Raw genomic sequence first — 18,771 nt, forward strand, 5'->3', positions numbered from 1 at the left:
GAAGAATAGGCATCCTAGCTTATTTCACTTTATGATTAATTACCCCAAAGCTAACCTAACCTAACCTAACCTAACCTAACCTAACCTAACCTAACCTAACCTAACCTAACCTAACCTAATCTAACCTAACCTAACCAGTGGCGTCGTGCTGTAAGAGCCTGGAAAATAAATCGAGGTTTAAAAATTAGCAGCACTGTGCTCCTCTAATTCAATAAGAAAAAAATAAGAGACACGCCCAAGGGAAGAAACGGAATTACTTCACTGATATTTTTTCCGGATCATTTCTGAAACAAAATCATAAGTTTGAACAGAACTGAGATGAAGAATTATCAAAGTTTAAGACGAAGAAAAAAGTGATAAAGTTTGTAACAACATTGACAAGCCATAATATGTTGGCTATCACTCTGGCAACTCTGGATGGAGGTAGTGCGTTCTGGCATTAGTTGTATTGGTAAAGATAAAAAACGAAGAATTCTTGAAAAATTAAATCAGAATTAAATGAATCGTAGGAAGGAAGATAATTACATAGGTCATCACCCCCAGGATTTACGCCCTTGGTCATAAGACTTTAACCTCCCCTCGTCATGACTCTGTACCTAAAACCTAACTGAACCTAACCCCTTGAAGTAGCGTAAGGATGTTTAATCAACAAGTGAACTAAGCTGAGGTGCTTACGCTTGAGGTGATTCTTTTTTTTCTGTTGTATACCTGAACATTTGCTCCAGTAGTGTTGGATAAGTTCATTCAGTTTCAGAATTTGCATTGAAAATTTCGCTTTACCTTGTGAGTATACACTGGACTCTGACTCCGGTTACTGAAGTATATAAAATGACAACAATGAATGTGTTTATGTCTTTCCCATCATATAAGTTCATCGGATTTTCCCCTTTATGTACGAGGCTCCAGTATTATATCTAGGATAACCTATAGGCATTCTTGTCGATCTCATATTATGACGTAACTGTGTGACGTAACAACAAAGACGTCATCAGAACCCAAGATTTGTTTTGGTCTCTCGTGAGCATTTTTTAGGGCTTGTGTGTTGACAACAGTTAACGTCTTGTACACAGTAGCCATTTACATCTGCAACACACACACACACACACACACACATACACACACACATAGCGTGTATTTTATGACGGTGATCACCAGGTAGTTTCATAATAACAAGTGTGTTTATACTTACGGCCATTCATACTGACATTATTCATGACAGCAACTGCATGTGTTGTAGGTATACCTGGTAATAAGTGTGTGTGAGTGTGTGTGCGTGTCCTCCATTTCTAGGACTCGATGCAATATGATATCATGAAGCAAGTAATGTCTATCAGCATGCCATTGTACAATAAACAAGAGTCATAAATATGATAACATACACAGCTTGTACAGTCTGTCGTCACGTCGTCAACACTTCCTGCCAGGTGTGTGCCGTATACCTGCGTCTGTCTGTCTTTCAGTGTCACCTGTCAACACCTTAACATTGCGATTTATCCACGTGTGTGGAAAGTGTATTTTTGCTCATCGGAATGCACGTGTTGCCATCAATTAGCAGTTCATTGGAATGCTCGACCATGAAAAAATTGAACTGAGAAGAGAAAATAACAGAGTAATTACAAACGGCATTAGGGTCGTGGAGTCCGGCAGGCGTGTCGTGGGGGTGTAGGAGGTTGTTCTTTAAATCAGCTTCTCGTCCAGTGAGTGGGACGCGGAGGTCATCTGGATGGGACACACAGTGGAATAATGTCACTGCTCCTTTTTATACCTGATGTGTACATTTACCTTTTAAACAGGTGTGATAAACCCTAAACCCAATATGATCAAGCAAGAACTCCAAAGATTTCGTTTCAACTCAAAGGAAATATCGACAAAATCTATGGCAGACATAATGACAGCTACATTCATTATGGATTATCAAAGAATGAAAATGATAATGTACCTATTTCATTATGCTGTATGTGGAGAAACATTAACCAATTCTGGAATGAAACTTTTCACAACTTGGAAATGAAGACTTGCTTACTTCAAGAATAAACCTGCTGAGTACTTCCAACAACTTAAGTCGCCAGTAAAAATATAACAAAATGATACGTTTGTTTTGATGAATATTAACACCGTCGTCCTCTGGCTGAGATAAAACGTCATACACAATAAGAAACATTAGTTATTGCAGCTTGATTCATAGTCCGATTGAAAACAGAAAAGTTGTTTGCACTTCAGACAGATGACCCAACAGATACCTCGAGCATTGCAATATTGACAGGATTTATTAAATGTTAATGAAGTCAAAGCACTTGAGGATGTTTTAATGGTCGGGAATATGTCCACGCACAATATAGTTCGCGTTATGGATGACCATTTTCAAAGAACGAGCTGGATTGGAATTAGGTTGTTAGTCTTAGTACTAATGGCTCTGCTGCAGTGACACGCGTGCACTCCCAGGTCCCTGCAAGAATTTGCAAAGTTTCAAATGTTGATTTATAACTTACACATTGTATGAACCATCGAGAAATGTTTACTAGTAAATAAATGACCCCTGTAGTGTCTGGTGTATTATATGATTAAATAAAAGTAGTAAATATTATCAAGGTCAATGCAGTGAACAGCCGAGTCTTCGAATTACTTTGTGTGGAGATAATGGAGGTGTTGTGTGCTTATCCTTTTGCTGCTTGCCGGAGTGAGGTGGTTGTGGAGTGGCGAGGTGCTTCTCCCAGTCTCCCAACTAAGAGAGGAAATTAAGTGTTTCTTGGTTCAAAAGAAATCTAGGTCGACAAAGTTTTTCAACAATAACGATTGGATTTCAAAACTGGCAGACATGGGAGACATGGTTTGACTCCCAAATGAACTGAATCTGCAAATTGGGGGTTTGAAAAAAAAAGGATTGATAAAGGAATGTTTGATATATTTCACAGCTTTACAGAAGAAGCAGAGAACACCCAATGTGATAACGTAATATTACTGACCGTGTTTCATCAAGTCTGGATGAGCTTGAGGTCAAATTCAATTCATATTTTTCACCTGAAGATGATTCTCTGGTTGGATTTTTGAAGGGTAATGGATCTGATTATTCATTAATAAAACATATTCTACAACGGCATGTTAGGCCTAGTGGGAGAAGTGTGGATACAGCACAAGGAGGCGGTGTGGCCTACGCTGTACTCAACAGCCTTCACTTCCCTAACTATGAAGACGTGTGCTCATTTGCAGCTGGGTGTACTGGGGCAGTGCCACGGTTTCGAACCAACGACCCTTAGTGCAGAAGGCGAACACTTGTACTCGACAGCCACACTGCTGTAGACTGCTGTAATATCTTATAAATCACACTGATAACCACCGTGGCTCTGTAACACTAAAATTTGTAGTGTTAGTTAACAATCAGTTGTAGGTAATTGTAATGATTGTTGTCTTTTGCTTAAAGGTACTTCAAGTGTCAGGTTACTTAAGCAACATCCAATACGTATATATTAGTTTCTACAGCGAACAACTTTTAAGAAAATAGAATACATGTTGTAATAACTTCAGATAAAAGTCTAAAATGGTAAGAATAATTTCCCCATCTATATATATATCCTCCAAATTATTATCACCTTTACACCTCTGCGGGAAAAGTTATCTTGTCGTCTATTCCGGGAGTTTTGTTAGAGCTAAAACAGAGGCAAGAGATGATAACTAAGAGTGTTATTTGTCTCCCCAACAGACATGACTGCCGCCAAGTTTGAAGATATCTTGAACAAGTTAGAGACTGGACCTTGGAACTGGATCATATTTCTACTGTGTTCATTATGTGAGTGTGACAACTTCTTTTATGTGATTAAATTGATTGTAATTAATGTCAGCTGATGGTTCCACTCATCCTCAGACCCGTAATCATCATTTACCCAAATTAAAGTTAACCTAACCAAACCTACCCCAGGTTAACCTAATTTGAGTTAACCTACCCCAAATTAAGTTAATCTTACCTAGCTTGATTCAACTTAACCTAGCCAAACCTATCCCAGATTAACCTAATCTGAGTTAACTTACCCCGACTTAACCTAATCTAACCTAAAACAACCTTACCTATTTTACCCCTGACTGAACCAAACATTCCCTTGTCATGATCTAACCAATTCGTTACCTAACTCGACCTAACCTAACCTAACTCTAACCTAACCCAGTCTATTTTATCTCCGTAATCAAATTAAATCAAACGTAACTCCACCTGGAACTATCTCAATCATGACCTTAAACAACATCTAACATAATTTAACATATCCCTAACTTACTCTAAATTAGCCAATTTGTAATTCAGCTTAACCTAACCTAACTCCTAACATAATCTAATTTAAGCAACTCATAATTCAACCTAATACTACCTCCCTCTGCCATGACCTAACCTAACCTAACCTAACCTAACCTAACCCAACCTAATACTACCTCCCTCTGCCATGACCTAACCTAAGCTATACCTAACTTTACCTAACTTAACCAAACCCTGACAAACCCTAACTTAACCTAACCTCGAAAAATTCAAAATCAACCTAATCTCGGCAATTAAGGTTAGGTTCCAGCCTTACATTAGCTTCTACTCTTTTCCACCTACGTTATTCCTCCTTGTAAACTCCCTATTTCATATGTTTTACTTTTTTCTGTATTCAGAGAGAGAGAGAGAGAGAGAGAGAGAGAGAGAGAGAGAGGAGAGAGAGAGAGAAAGAGAGAGAGAGAGAGAGAGAGAGAGAGAGAGAGAGAGAGAGGTGTAGGACGCTGGAATAAACGAAGTCAAAGAATACATACAATTTATAATTATCTTCGTCTCGTGTTATTCATCTTACCTGTTTCAAGTGGTTCTGGAGGTGAGTGAACTTCTGTGAGGTCGTGTGTGTGTGTGTGTTATCTCCAGGGATGTAAACAAGCCGGCCAATTATTACCATACACGATAAAAGACCTCAATGGTTGCTTCTCACTTTGCAAAATATAAACTTGTCCTTTACACAGAACACCGTGGAGTTGATAAGACTTAGACTGATCAAATAGACCCCAGTTCAAAGAGATCCCAGTCGTAATAAACCCCAATCCTAATAGACCCCAGTCGTAATCGATCATAGTCCTAACTCCTAATACTTTATACTGTCCTATAATAGATTTCATACTGTCACTACGTACTAAAATCTGCATCAGTTTACTATTCGCATCCCTCTTGTAAACCACCAGATATTGATCAGCTCGACACGCTGGTTCATAGAGTGTGGCGACCTTCCGTTTCTGTATCTCCCTCACGCGAGTTTTGAAATATTCATGAAACCATTATCACTCACCCGCGAACTGTTGTCATCATCTGTGTATAGTCCATTAGTCGACCGCATAACATGAATACACAACAGAGTGAATCTATGACTGGGGTGGCTGGCGAGGGGAGGGCACGGCCAATAATTTTTAAAAGCAACGTAAACACAAAATAATTAGATTGTATAATACGGGTTGTAAAGTGATGATAGAACCTGATTTTTAATGGGATTTTAAATGGAACATTGGTCCTCAATTTTAAGATCTGATTATAGTAATTTCATGCCATAAGTTAACTAGTAGTGATAATAAGATATGTTTTTGAATAGTATTGAGAGGGAAGATTGGTCGCCATTCTTGAGGTAATGTAAAATCAAAGATCTCTGAGATAAGATAAATATTAGTGGCATAAATAGAGAGTAAACAGGGTGTGTTCATGCAGCTCCAAGAAGGAGTACAGTAAGTCACTTGTTAATCTTGTGGTAAAATTATCGCTTCTTTATATCTGCCAAACTCTGATATTTTTCCACGGAAATTCCACCAGAATGTTTCCCACGATTTTCCGCGTCATATTTTGGCTGAGGGAGCCACTAGTGTCACCCTGCTGTAAAATATCCTACACTATCACGTCACCAGACAGAAGTGGGCCAGGCCTTGAAGCAACGGCGAATTTAAGGGTTAAAACAAGAATATGCTTAACAGGAAAGCTTCTCAGATTAGGATGGGCATTATTTCGTTTGGTTTCAACTCCCTCAACCTTTATTAACCCAACCTGGACACATTATCTTTAATATTATACTAATTAGTGTAAATAATTGCATACTGTTGATATACATCCAGTTATCATGCGTTCGCTGACCCTGGTGGTAGCTGATAGATGTATACTCCTCAGAGTTTCGCGAGTTAGTCAACAGAATATTTTTTTCCCGGTTAATTGTCAGCTGTCTCCGCGCTGTACTGTACAAGGTATGTTCTCGTGCTAAACTAGTCCGCGTATCTCTCTCCTACAGAGATATAAAAACAAATATAAAACTCAATAGAGACATTAAAGGTGTGGGACCTAGTGACAGATATGGATTGCAAAGCCGCGAATCAAAATAAAACAAAAGAGTATCAACAAAGCGCCTGGGAAACGTATCAAATTTTCCACGAAAACAAAGTTAGCGCTAGGTCGTGGGCGGGAGGGATCCAGGAGGCTTGATCTAGATTACATGTAACAGGAAGTTTTTGTTTGCTTGAAGGTGAGTGTGTGTGTGTGTGTGTGTTCTTGTATAAGGTGGTCTTGACGCTACAATTTTTAGTTGTATGGGATTAATTATTTCTCCTTGCGCCAAAAAACTAAAATAATGCTTGGTTTATTTGATATTGATTTCTTATAATCGTGTATATTTTTTTTTTACCTAATTTACTGCTAACTATTTTCCCCTTTCGTCATATGTTCACTATCTAAGACCATATGGCTTTCCTTATTTACCGTAACAATTATTGCCCTTTGACGGTAGAAAAAGACTGATAAAAACTAATTGTGAACAAAATTCCTCCACACCTGGCAACATCAGTAAGTTTGTTATTATGTTATTCTACTATAAATCACATCAAAATACCGTGTTTCATATCTCTAACTCAATCACAAGAGAAATCACAAAATATCAAGAGCCTTCACTAAATAATACTTTGACTTAACTTTATATTCGTATTGTTCAATTAACCAAATAATTAATATAAAACATTTTTTTTTACACTAACCATAAAATAAATACAAAATTTCTAACTTTTCTTCAGGAGATTTTGAACATAAAGTTGCCATGTCCTCGCTCACACCTCCTCCTCCTCCTCCTCCTTGGGGTGCTACTCGTGACCAGTGATTTAATATTATCTGATATTTCCTGGGCGAGTGGCTGCCGAGGCGAGTGATGGCCGAGAGGATAATGCTTCACACTATCCTTAGCACCATATGCCTTCACCCTCGTTGGAAAATACAATCCTTTTCCCATTGGCGTCGGGAATAATGAATTCTTATAACTTTCCTTCCCTTCCTCACCTGACCCCTGCCTCCATAAACGTGATCAGTAGGAAAATGGGAAAGGAATGAGATTTTAGGTGAGAAGAGAAAAGGAAGTGATGAAGGGAGAAGTTGAGACAGTGCGTCTTTAAGTCATACAAATAATACTCAGACGAGGAGCTTTGTAGAGTTGTATCTTTACGGCTTTTGTTTCATGGAAGAATTTAGATCAAACTAAATCTGGTTGACTGTTGAAACCCCGTCTCTGTGTGTGTGTGTGTGTGTGCGTGTGTGTCTGTGTGTGTGCGTGTGTGTGTGTGTGGGTGGGTGGGTGTGGGATATCACACACACACACACACACACACACACTCCAGACCTTCACAGCTCAGGTCCAGACACGAATAATTCATATGAGACTCTCCACCTAACTTTATTTCTGAGTATTTTGTTTTCTGAGTCTAATTACTTTTCTTTCGGTCTTGTTTTTGTGAAGAAGAGACGAAGAAGAAGTTATAGCATAGTCCTCCTGTTGTAGCCTTAAATCCTACTACGTCTTATAACTTTCTGAAAAGACTTATTGCTAAACTTTCTCGGTTCGTGGAGACAAAAAGTTACATAAATTCGTTTTGTTCTGTTTAATCCATAACTCATTTTGTGACTTTTTTTAGAAAGTTCTTTAGAATGTGACTCCTCGTATTGTGAGAAGAGGCAATGTGTGTGTCTGTGTGTGTGCGCGAGTGTGTGTGTGTGTGTGAATAATAAAATAATAATAATAATAAACGGTTTATTAATAGAGTTGCAGCCGGTGGCTGAAAATATACAGACTTACATTTGATTTAGACATAATGATATATTATGCATTGAATACATTTACAGGTCTGTACAGTACATAAATCAGGAGTTGTTTATTATTTTAACAATAGATGGGATGGTGCTGTTCTTTTATCTATCGGTGCTCTTATGGACTGAATTTTGTTGTAGTGGCGGACTGCGCGAGTTGGGTGGGGGGCTGCTGGAGGTGGCGATGACGAGGGTGGTGCAGTAGTCCACTGCCAAACCTTTCCAGTGCTTGGTGGTGGAGGTCATTGAGGGATGGCATTTCTAGGGTGGAGAGAGCGTTGATGTAGCCGGAGTATTCTGCGCCGAGCATGATTCTGCAGGCTCTTTTCTGTACCTTCTCTAGCCGACGTTGTTGGGTGGAGTTGAGAGAAGACGACCAGGCTGGTGACGCATACGTTAGTTTGGGGAGAATAAAGGCGTTGTAGATGGTCCTCAGCTCTGGCGTGTGTGTGTGTGTGTGTGTGTGTGTAATTTTCTCTTTACGTTAAATTTCGATGGGATTCTTATTTATTTGCTCTCTCTCTCTCTCTCTCTCTCTCTCGCTTCAATTAGTGTGATTAAAGTTATAAAAGTTATATTTCTTCAAGGCCACACACAGTAAGAGAAAGAGATACTTTTCAGTTAATTAAGAGAGATATAATAAGGAATAGGAAGTCTGGCTCGCGGCTTCAGAGGATAGTTAAAAGCCAGATAGAACAGCGTTGATTGTTATGTAAACTTACGTCAGGAGTAAACTGAATTGATTTATTTTACCTGTAATATAAAGTTATGTAATGTATAATATTGTTGTTGCGTGTGTGTGTGTGTGTGTGTGTGTTTTACGTACATCATTAATTCTTCCTTTTGTAGTATACTGTTACATTTTATCCTATATCAGAAGAAGAATTTATAGAAGAAATATGAAGTAAATATTAGTGAGAGTCATGGCAGCATTGTGTCGTTGAGGGAATCATTACGAGCACTGAGTTTTGTGTTGTGTGTAAAAGCAAAAGTTCGATATAGCTTCAGTGTTAGGTGGGCCGTGTTGTAAGGATAATATCTAGCATGTCCGGTGAATGATATGAGAGAATTGTGAATGATATGACACCACTTACCTATTAATGACACTCATAACCTTTAACTGATTATGACACATGACACCACTTGTCTATAAAAAAAAATTAATAATTTTAAAACTCGTCATAAGGACTAACACATTAAAGCAAAAAATCTCTCTATATATAAATGAAGTGAAAATAAAAAACAAAATATAAAAAGATAAAAAATAAAATAGTTCAGTCATTAAAATTTTACAAAGAGAAAAAAATCTTCATAATTAAAAGCCAGCTAAGAGGATATGAATAAAAGGTAAATATAAGTGAATTGAAATGAAAGATAAATAATCCTCAAAGAAACAAAAATCAAACAAAAAATAGCTTAGAAACGAAAGATAGAATAAGCGATAAAAAAACAAATATGATCAGAGGACATTCAAACCCAGCCTGCTAAACTTCACTACCCCCTTCACTCCCCTTTCCCTTTCCCTTCCTTCCACCTTCCCTTCCCTTCCCCTGCCTTCCCCTTTCCCTCTTCTCTCCTCCTCTATTCCCCACCCTCCCCCCCCTCTCCCCCTCTATCTCCCACTTTCCCCTTCCCTCTCCCCCTTTCCCTCTCCTCTATCCCCCTTCCTCCCCTCTCCCCCCTCCATCCCCCACCTTCTCCTTCCCTCCTACTTTTCCCCGTTTACCTCCACCTTACCCCTTCCTCCCCTCCCCAGGTTGGAAAATGCTACACGTACACAGGTCTTGTTCCTCAGAAAATACCCATTAGGGCGTTGGCTGACGGAGACTCATTCAGCTCGGTTGGGGGACACCTGACACCGCACTAGTGTCTTGTATAGTAGGAAAGGTGTCAGTTTTGAAAGTTACGACATACCATTTTTGTATATTATTTTTTTTTTCGGTAGTTTGAAATTCAGATATAGAAAAGTTTTCAGTCAAGTCTGTTGTGAGTTTTAATGAGGCAAAGTTTTCGTCGGTATTTTTTTTATATTACGGCGTTGTGGGGGTTCTGTTTTGATATTATGGCGTTGTAAAGGTTTTTATCCCGGTTAGAAATGATGACATTACAAAGGTAATTTTCCCCTTCATTTCGTAGCTCTGACACCTCATTTTCTCATCGATGATTAGAAATTATGACACGACAAACTTTTTTGATTCCCTGTTTTGGTATTATGGTTCAGCTTGAGTCCTTTTTTCCTCGGGTATAAACTAGGGTATAAACTAGGCTATATATATATATATATAGAGATATATATAGTCCAGTTTATACCCGAGAAAAAACTCAAGCTAGACTCTACCCCAGGAGTTGACTTAGACAAAGGCTTTTATATAGTGATTACCTCTCCCACCTTAACGTAGTTTAAGACAACCTAACCAAGGCACACGTAATTTAACCTATGGCCCAGTTTGTTATTACGGTATTTTACCTTTTTGTTCAGTTTGAGCACAACATTTTATAACAAGTGGATGAGTTTACAAAATAAAGGATAATTTTGGTCATTCTCTTGTCTTCGTCGTCTTCAGTACACTGTAAAACACGGTGCAGTTTGTCTTCTTATTTTTTTATTTCTCTCTGTTCGGGATTTGTCTTCGTTCTCCGCCCCTTGTCTTGTGTCATTTCCTCCCTCATTTAACATTCCTCCAATTCCTTTATCATCACAACCCTCAACAAAACCCGAGGGATTCAGGAAGAAGCTCACAATAGTGCCCATGGTTGGGACTATCTCCTGAACGTAAAGGATTTACTCTGTCTGGAGGGATTGAACTTCAAGCCGGAAATGACCACCTGGTGAAGAATCACATTTACAAACAGATGAATACTGTACTGTACCTACTTCAACATTCTTGTTAAACTGCAGAGGAATGTATGAAATGCTTGTGCTTCACTTATCGGTCCAGGAATATGATATGAAAATATATCTTAATGTTAAAGCGTGGAAAATTAATACGAATTACTGTATAAAGTTAAAACTATTACCCACCGAGGTTGTGTTGTATCTCCTTTATGCAATGACGACGTAAAAAATAGAAAACTCATTTATTACCCAAACTAATCAACACTTAATCAAGATCGTGTAGTAGTGGTGATCAGTCAGATACTTGTTTTGCTTGACTAACTGATTATATTATCCACTCTTTAATATCACTTAAACATAACACTACACAGCCTAATCACAAAACCATTCAGTACATAATCAATAACTGTTAAAGTCCCTAGAATATACCTTAACTAAGACTCGCATTCTTCAACAACTACACTTCACGTGATTGTGTCTAATAAAGAAATTCAGCTAATTGGTCTGTGAAGGTACAGTTTAGTCTTGAATTAAGCTTATTTCAGTAACAGGTACAATTAATAAAGACTCAAACTAAACCCAAGTCCCTCAAGCAATACACATCTGCCTTTTGTGTACTCAAAGTCGATTCAGCCCTCAATACGTCATTAACTCACCTGATCTAAAACACAGGTAGTAGAGGAAATTCATATGCCAGGTACAGTGTGTGTGTGACTTGAGGCGTGACGGATCCAATCACTTATAAGAACGAAAATTACATAAGAAAAGTACTTAAGTCTCTTTGGGATATATTGTTATATTATACTTGAAATGTCTCTACATATATCAGTAATCATTCATATGACTAATAAATTACTAGGACGCATTAATCTAACCACCTGAAATATTTATAACTGTAAAATTATAAGACTCTACTTTATAAGATTTGGTAAGACTCTGCCATAACACCCAAGTTAAATCGTGGAAGTCTTATAAAGTTTATCTACTGGAAACTAAATTTTACACGGTCGGGCGGACAACATTAAGGGGTGTACCTCCTTACAAACTTTTGATCGGTAAATAAAATAGTCGGAGGAAAATAGAAGTTTTTTTTTCACTTTTCACGAAGGTTTTGTGTGTGTGTGTGTTATAGCAATTTTAATTTTGTTCAAACATGTTCAACGCGAGATAATATTGCATATATAGACTTTATTAAAACACACGCACGCACACACACACACACACACACACACACACACACACACACACACACACACACACACACACACACGCATATATACAAAAACAAACACTTCCATTCCCCTCCACACACACACAAACAGTCCCACCCATACACACACACACACACACACACACACACACTCACTCCCACTCCTCCATTCTCACACACACACACTCCCACTCCTCCATCCACACACAGACACCCCATCTCCCCAGCCACAACACACAAACACTCCCACTTCCTACGCACACACAAACACTCCCACTTCCTCACTACAACAAAATTCATCCCATAAGAGCCCTTACTGATACATATAAGAACAGCACCATCCCATCTATTGTTAAAATAATAAACAACTCCTGATTTATGTACAGTACAGCCCTGTAAATGTATTGAAAGTATATTATTATGTCTAAATCACACGTAAGTTTGTATATTTTCAACCACCGGCTGCAACATTATTAATTTACACACAAACACCCTCACCCCACACACACACACACAAACTCAAACACCACCTCATATTCACACACCAAACACAAATATCCAAACCTAACATAACCTAACCTAACCCAGTGACCTGCTCAAACACGCTACAAACACACATTATCCTCGCTACCTACTGACCTGTAACCTGTGTGTGTGTGTCGTCACCAGGGGGAGTGTTTGGGGCTATGCAGGCTGTGGCGACGGCCTTCCTCAGCCCCACGATAGACCACTGGTGCAGCGTGCCCGAGCTGACCAACTGGACCAAGGAACAGGTGTGGAGCTTCTCCCTACCCAGGTAACTCTCTCTCTTCACCACACCTGTCTGGGTAGTAATCTTCTCCTTTATATGTTGATGAAGTAAAATTCCTCTCTTTCTTAGTGACACTCTCTAGCCTTGTGTCCAATGTCCTGTTCTATTAATATTTATACAAGTCACAGCAGTTCACAAGATGTCCTGTTTACATGTTTTCCTTCTTCCTACTCTCTCATCCTTTCGAGATAAATTCAGGCATCTCGCTTCAGCTCAGGGTTCATGTTTCAGTATTTCTCAAAGTGTCATTTCATTGATGGTACTTGTCCGGGTATCATGTCTTTGATGGCACATGACTGGGTGCCATATTCCGAAAGGACACATCCAATCAACCTTTGTCCTGTCTCTTTCCCGAAAATAATCACCGAACAGAACCTGATAGCATTCCTCGCCATGACCACTGACCAGTTCCACCTGACCTTCTGATAAAAGTCTCGTCGCTTTCCTGTGTATGTTGAATGACCTTTCTTTTCCTGTGTGTGTGTGTGTGTGTGTGTGTGCGTACCAAATAATCTCATTGGACCTCCCACTCACAGTTGTCTCACAGTTTGACGAACTTATTACAAAAACTATGATCATGGTAACAGTAATAACCTTTTTGATCATAGAGATAATAATAATTTTAATAATAATCATAAGAAATATTCATCAGTCAGCCTCATTTATCATCACTCTCATCATCATCATCATCATCATCATCATCATCATCATCATCATCATCATCACTAATATTATCACCCCCAGAACAACGGTAGGAGGAGTGCCACATCACTCCCAGTGCGAGATGTACGTGAGGAACTACAGTCACCTGGTGGGCGTGGCCTGGGAGGACCGTTTCCACTACTTTCCTGACGAAAGCGCTGAAGTGGAGGCTCTCCCAACCCAACCTTGCCCCAGCTGGGAATACGACACCCACACCTTCCACTCAACTCTCATCTCTGAGGTGAGTCTTGACGCCAAAAATCTCACTTGTTCGCAATTTAATATCCCCCCTTACTAAAGATCTGAGAGTGCACGTAATTGCTTCATATTATCCCTGACATAAACATGACAATCAAAATGGCATAAAACTGCACAGGAACTCTACCAAAGCTTAGAGTCATAGCCAGCACAGTCAGTCAGCACTCAGCAGCAGCAGCTAGCTACACCCTCACCCTCCTGTGAGTTGACGTCAGGAGAATAGTCACCCATTCCTTCTGCTCTGGCGCTATAAGGCCGTACAATAACTGGTCTCAGCAAAGCTATTTAATATATATTTTAATTTCTCGGGTTGAAGGGGGAGGGACGCTGTGTGGAGGTGTGTAGACGTCGATACGTGTGTGTGTGTGTTTGTATATCATGTGCGTGTGCAGATATATTTAATAATATATGTATGCGAACGCAGGTGTTTGATAGACATCACAGACAAACAAATTCTTGGCTCTTTGCATACTACACACACACACACACACACACACACACACACAACACCATATGTGAGGAGGGAGTTACTACACCACGTGAGGTCCCTCATAACACCATCTGTGAGGTAATTACTACACCACGTGAGGTCCCTCATAACACCATCTGTGAGGGAATTACTACACCACGTCAGGTCCCTCATAACACCATCTGAGGGAACTACTACACCACGTGAGTTCCTCCTAACACCATCTGGGAGGGAGTTACTACACTACGAGTTTGCTGTTCAACACCTACATTAATCTGTATGCTCACTGTATGTTCCTTCACCTTTCTCTAATGAAGGCTTTTGTCAAACCACCAATGTATGTAATAAGTCATTTATGTCCAATGTATATTTTCAGCCTTCGGGCTGCAGATTTTTTTTTCAATAAACCGTTAATTTTTATTATTATTATTATTATTATTTTACACACACACACAATAAAAGTGTTCAGAACCTCTTATCTGTAGCTGAACTGGACGTGTAACATTTCAAGTTGTATTGATCTGATGGACACGTGGTGCTTCCTGTTGTGTGCGATATACATATTTGACGGGGATCACCAGCCGGGATAAACTTGCTTTTATATAATACACAGAATGGAATACGAATTCATATTACACGCCTTTGAAATATATTAACACATTTTTGAGGATTTTCTTTTCCTTTACTCTGAACAGGACGGAATATTTCACAAATTTTCTCCCCGGATTTAGAGTTTTGTGGGATTATTTAACCATCAGAATTATTTAACCATTGATAATTATTTAACCTTTTAAAGTTATTTAACCTTTGTGTATTATTTAACTTTCGAGAATGATTAACTTAAAAATTATTTAACCTTTCTGGATTATTTAACTTTTGAGAATTATTTAACCTTTGTGTATTATTTAACTTGAGAATTTGTAATCTTTGAGAAATAACTAATTATTAAGAGTATGAAAATATGAAATTACTGGAATTAAATGAAGCTCTACTGTTCTCATTCAACTCAGTGATGTATAGTTGCTAGGATTCCCCCTTCCTACGACATTATTCATTCATTCATCCTTCAGGACTCGCTAGGATTCCTGTAACCGACTGTGTGTGTGTGTTACAGTGGGACCTAGTGTGTGGGCGAGAGTCACTTCGCTCCGTCATACAGAGCATCTTCATGTTTGGCATCTTCTTCGGTGCTCCACTGGGCGGTTACTTCTCAGACAGGTAATTCCACACCTTATTTTTTGTCTTGTTTCTGTGTCACGTCTCCAGGAAATATGTGAAAACAAGCGAGAGAGAGAGAGAGAGAGACGATACCTTTCATATCTCACATCTCAGGAAAAATGTGAAGGCAGTGGAGAGGGATTTTTGCTGTCACCCTTTATTTTTTTCGTCTTGTCTTAGAGTATTTCAACATTTTAGTTTCATACTTCAGGAATACAGAAAAATCCGGGGAAAATATTGTCCTCCGTGTCCTCCTTAGGAAATTGATGGCAGATGATTAGAATTTTGCTGGCATAGACAGACAGACAGACAGACAGACAGACAGAAAAAAGACATTTTCTTAATTAAAATCGCCACACTATGATAGATAATGTAGGTATACAAATTACACAATATTACATAGACAGACAGTAAATTGACCAAGGATAACCAGAAAAATCATCATATATTTTTTTCCACTACGGTACTTTAGGTATTAATGTATTTTATTTATATATTTTCCTACCTTAGTTGTACCAGTGAGAGATGAATGACAGAAATGGGTACAATTCGTCACTCAGAAAACATGATAACGCTTTCACTCTTATCATGCGTTAATCTGTCCGAAGATAGACACAAATATTCATAAATCCCAATACAAACCTTCCTAGCCGTCATGCATACACAAATGCGGCCACGAAAACAAGTGAAGACGGAGTTCAGAGAAGTTTGCCGGCAACGAGAAGATGAAAATTGTATCAACATACCGAACCAAGTGAGGAGCAACACAACGTAAAATATACCAAAAAATACGAGATTTAGAAAATTTGGCTTATTATCTCTGTCTTCCTTATTTTCTAGGTGCGTCTTGCTTATCATCTCTCGATCTTTAGTGTTACTTATCATACAACATTGATGTATTGTTTAAATTGCTCTCCCTTACTTATTTATTCTACACATAAATTTTACTTAATATATATATATGAGTCTTACATATTGTCCACACTTATCTTGCTCATCGCGTACAGTATATAAATCTTTCTTTGTTGTTTATATGCCTTGCTTAGTATATAAATTGGTCAAGCTTGAAGCAATAAAGTGACGAGACGAGAGTAATCTAGGAGAGTTACCCACCCTAGTATACACATTATAGAGAAAAGGTTATTTAAGGAGAGGGATAACTATACTATTAAGGAAGGCCGACTACACTAATCTCCCCCTCCCCCCCTCCCTCCACACACGTTTACCCTACCAATCCTGAGTTAGTTTTCTTTGCTTTAGGTTAAGTTAGGTTAGTTTAGATTAGGTTTGGTTAAGTTAGGTTAAGTTAGGTTAATTTTGTGTGGCTAATTCGTGTGGCTTGCTCTTCTAAATGGTTGTATCTGTTAGTTTCGTGATACTTTATACAATAAATTCTAAGGAACTGATATATGTATAAATTTTTTACTCATTAGCACACACACACACACACACACACACACACACACACACACACACAGTAAAACTCTCTCTTCACTCATTTTGCTGATATGTAAGTGGAATCATCAGCTACATTTCTCACCCTTCTAAAACAAAGCTTCGCAGAATCATATCCCTATGTTGCTCGCCCCTCAGCAGCACGCCTCTATACCTGACTCACTGTTCATGCTGCCTGACGATACAGCTATATACTGAAATGTTTATGTTGATCCAAAAATAAACACTCGTTAGTTGTGTATTGTCACGGGTGAGTCGTCTGTGTTGAGGTGTTTCAAAACGTGTGTGAATGATTCTTGCTGCGAAATGTATACAGTATATATATTGTATGTATAATTGTTGTGAATAAATCAGAGAAGCTAAGGTCATTATCTCGATGGTAACATAAAATCTTCACTATTTTAAAGGTAACGAAGGTAGAACTTGAAAATCTTAAGACTAGCGAAGATAAATGTGAACATCTAAAGAAAGTAAAGGCTAATATATTGTACATTTTAAAAGGGATAAAGTTTATATCTTGAATACAAGGAACGGAGCTAAACTCTTGACTATCTTAAAAGGGACGAAGGTAGAGTCTCTGGTGTCGACAAGTTTATACCATCCGTGAGAAAGTTTCCTGTGAGGTGAGTCAGTGACGGGTGTCTGAAGACCGACACAAGGACGACACAAGGACAACACAGGAACGACATCTCCCGTCTCCAGCAGCATCACGTTAGGGAGGGAGATGCGGCAGGGTCGGAAAAGTTCTCACGTTCAGGACTCCTTCAGGAAATTTAACAGGACTTTGACATGTCTGTAATCTTCAGTGTGTCTCTGGCCTGGCCGGATGGTATACCGTCATCCCTCTACCAGCGTTATGAAGAAAACTTTAAATTTGTTCTATTAGATGAGAATACACACACACACACACACACACACACACACACACACACACACACACACAGCAGGCAAACAATGTGTCGCGGTCATCGTCTCTGCCTTACTGTCTACATTTGTCCCCCGTGTTGTTTACATAATTCTCCTTTATTGTCTGCATTAGTCTTGTCCACTGTCAAAATAAATCTTGTTTATTGGATACACAAAATGTCGTCGCCTACGTCCCCTTTGCTTGTTTTCTGTAAGTCTCCTTTATTGTGTATATTTATAAATCTTTCTTTTTTTTATTAGGTGGGTGGGGGGGAGCGCTAGGGGAGGAATGTTAGTTTTCTAAGAACGTGGAGAACTATTGATACTCTCTTGACCACGTTGTTGTGCAGTTAATTATTTTTTAGCATCGCTCATTAGCCTTAAAGGGGCGAACATTTGCATTCAACCTTCGTATTCTTGTTACCTTAATATGACCCTAATTACGATAGCGACTCACCCACATACACACACACACTCTAACCTAGCAAGGATGACCAAGGTGCGATAGTCGACAGTAGTTGGAAGGGATTACTGCATCTTATGGTGTATTAAGTTTCTCGATATGCTATCTATGATTAACTGGAAGTCAAAGTTTGTTGGGAATGGGGACTGAGAATGTGAAATGTCCTATCAGATCTGTGGGAAGGAAAAAAATAGAATTGGAAAACTTATTCTTCTTTAACTGGAGGAACGTATTTCTTAGCTGTTCTTGTGTGTTAAATATTAAAGCTGTGATGCCATGCTGTGAGGATGACCAGCGTAAATAATTAATTAATTGAAATAAGTGTAACTGCAGTAGACC

General features: G+C 38.8%; 1 protein-coding gene across 2 annotated transcripts in view; it reads left to right on the forward strand.

Moving 5' to 3' along the window:
• Positions 1-18,771, forward strand: part of LOC121876297 (steroid transmembrane transporter SLC22A24-like) — a 44,612-nt gene that overhangs the window by 7,320 nt on the left and 18,521 nt on the right. For both annotated transcript variants that reach the window (XM_042381347.1, XM_042381348.1), the window contains exons 2-5: positions 3,698-3,784; positions 12,820-12,946; positions 13,706-13,904; positions 15,505-15,608. In XM_042381347.1, coding sequence (XP_042237281.1) covers positions 3,700-3,784; positions 12,820-12,946; positions 13,706-13,904; positions 15,505-15,608 — 515 coding nt within the window. In that variant the 5' untranslated portion in view covers positions 3,698-3,699. The remainder of the gene's footprint in view (positions 1-3,697; positions 3,785-12,819; positions 12,947-13,705; positions 13,905-15,504; positions 15,609-18,771) is intronic.

The sequence above is a fragment of the Homarus americanus genome, unplaced genomic scaffold (genome assembly GCF_018991925.1).
Source record: "Homarus americanus isolate GMGI-L3 unplaced genomic scaffold, GMGI_Hamer_2.0 scaffold34921, whole genome shotgun sequence".
NCBI classification, from domain to species: Eukaryota; Metazoa; Arthropoda; class Malacostraca; order Decapoda; family Nephropidae; genus Homarus; species Homarus americanus.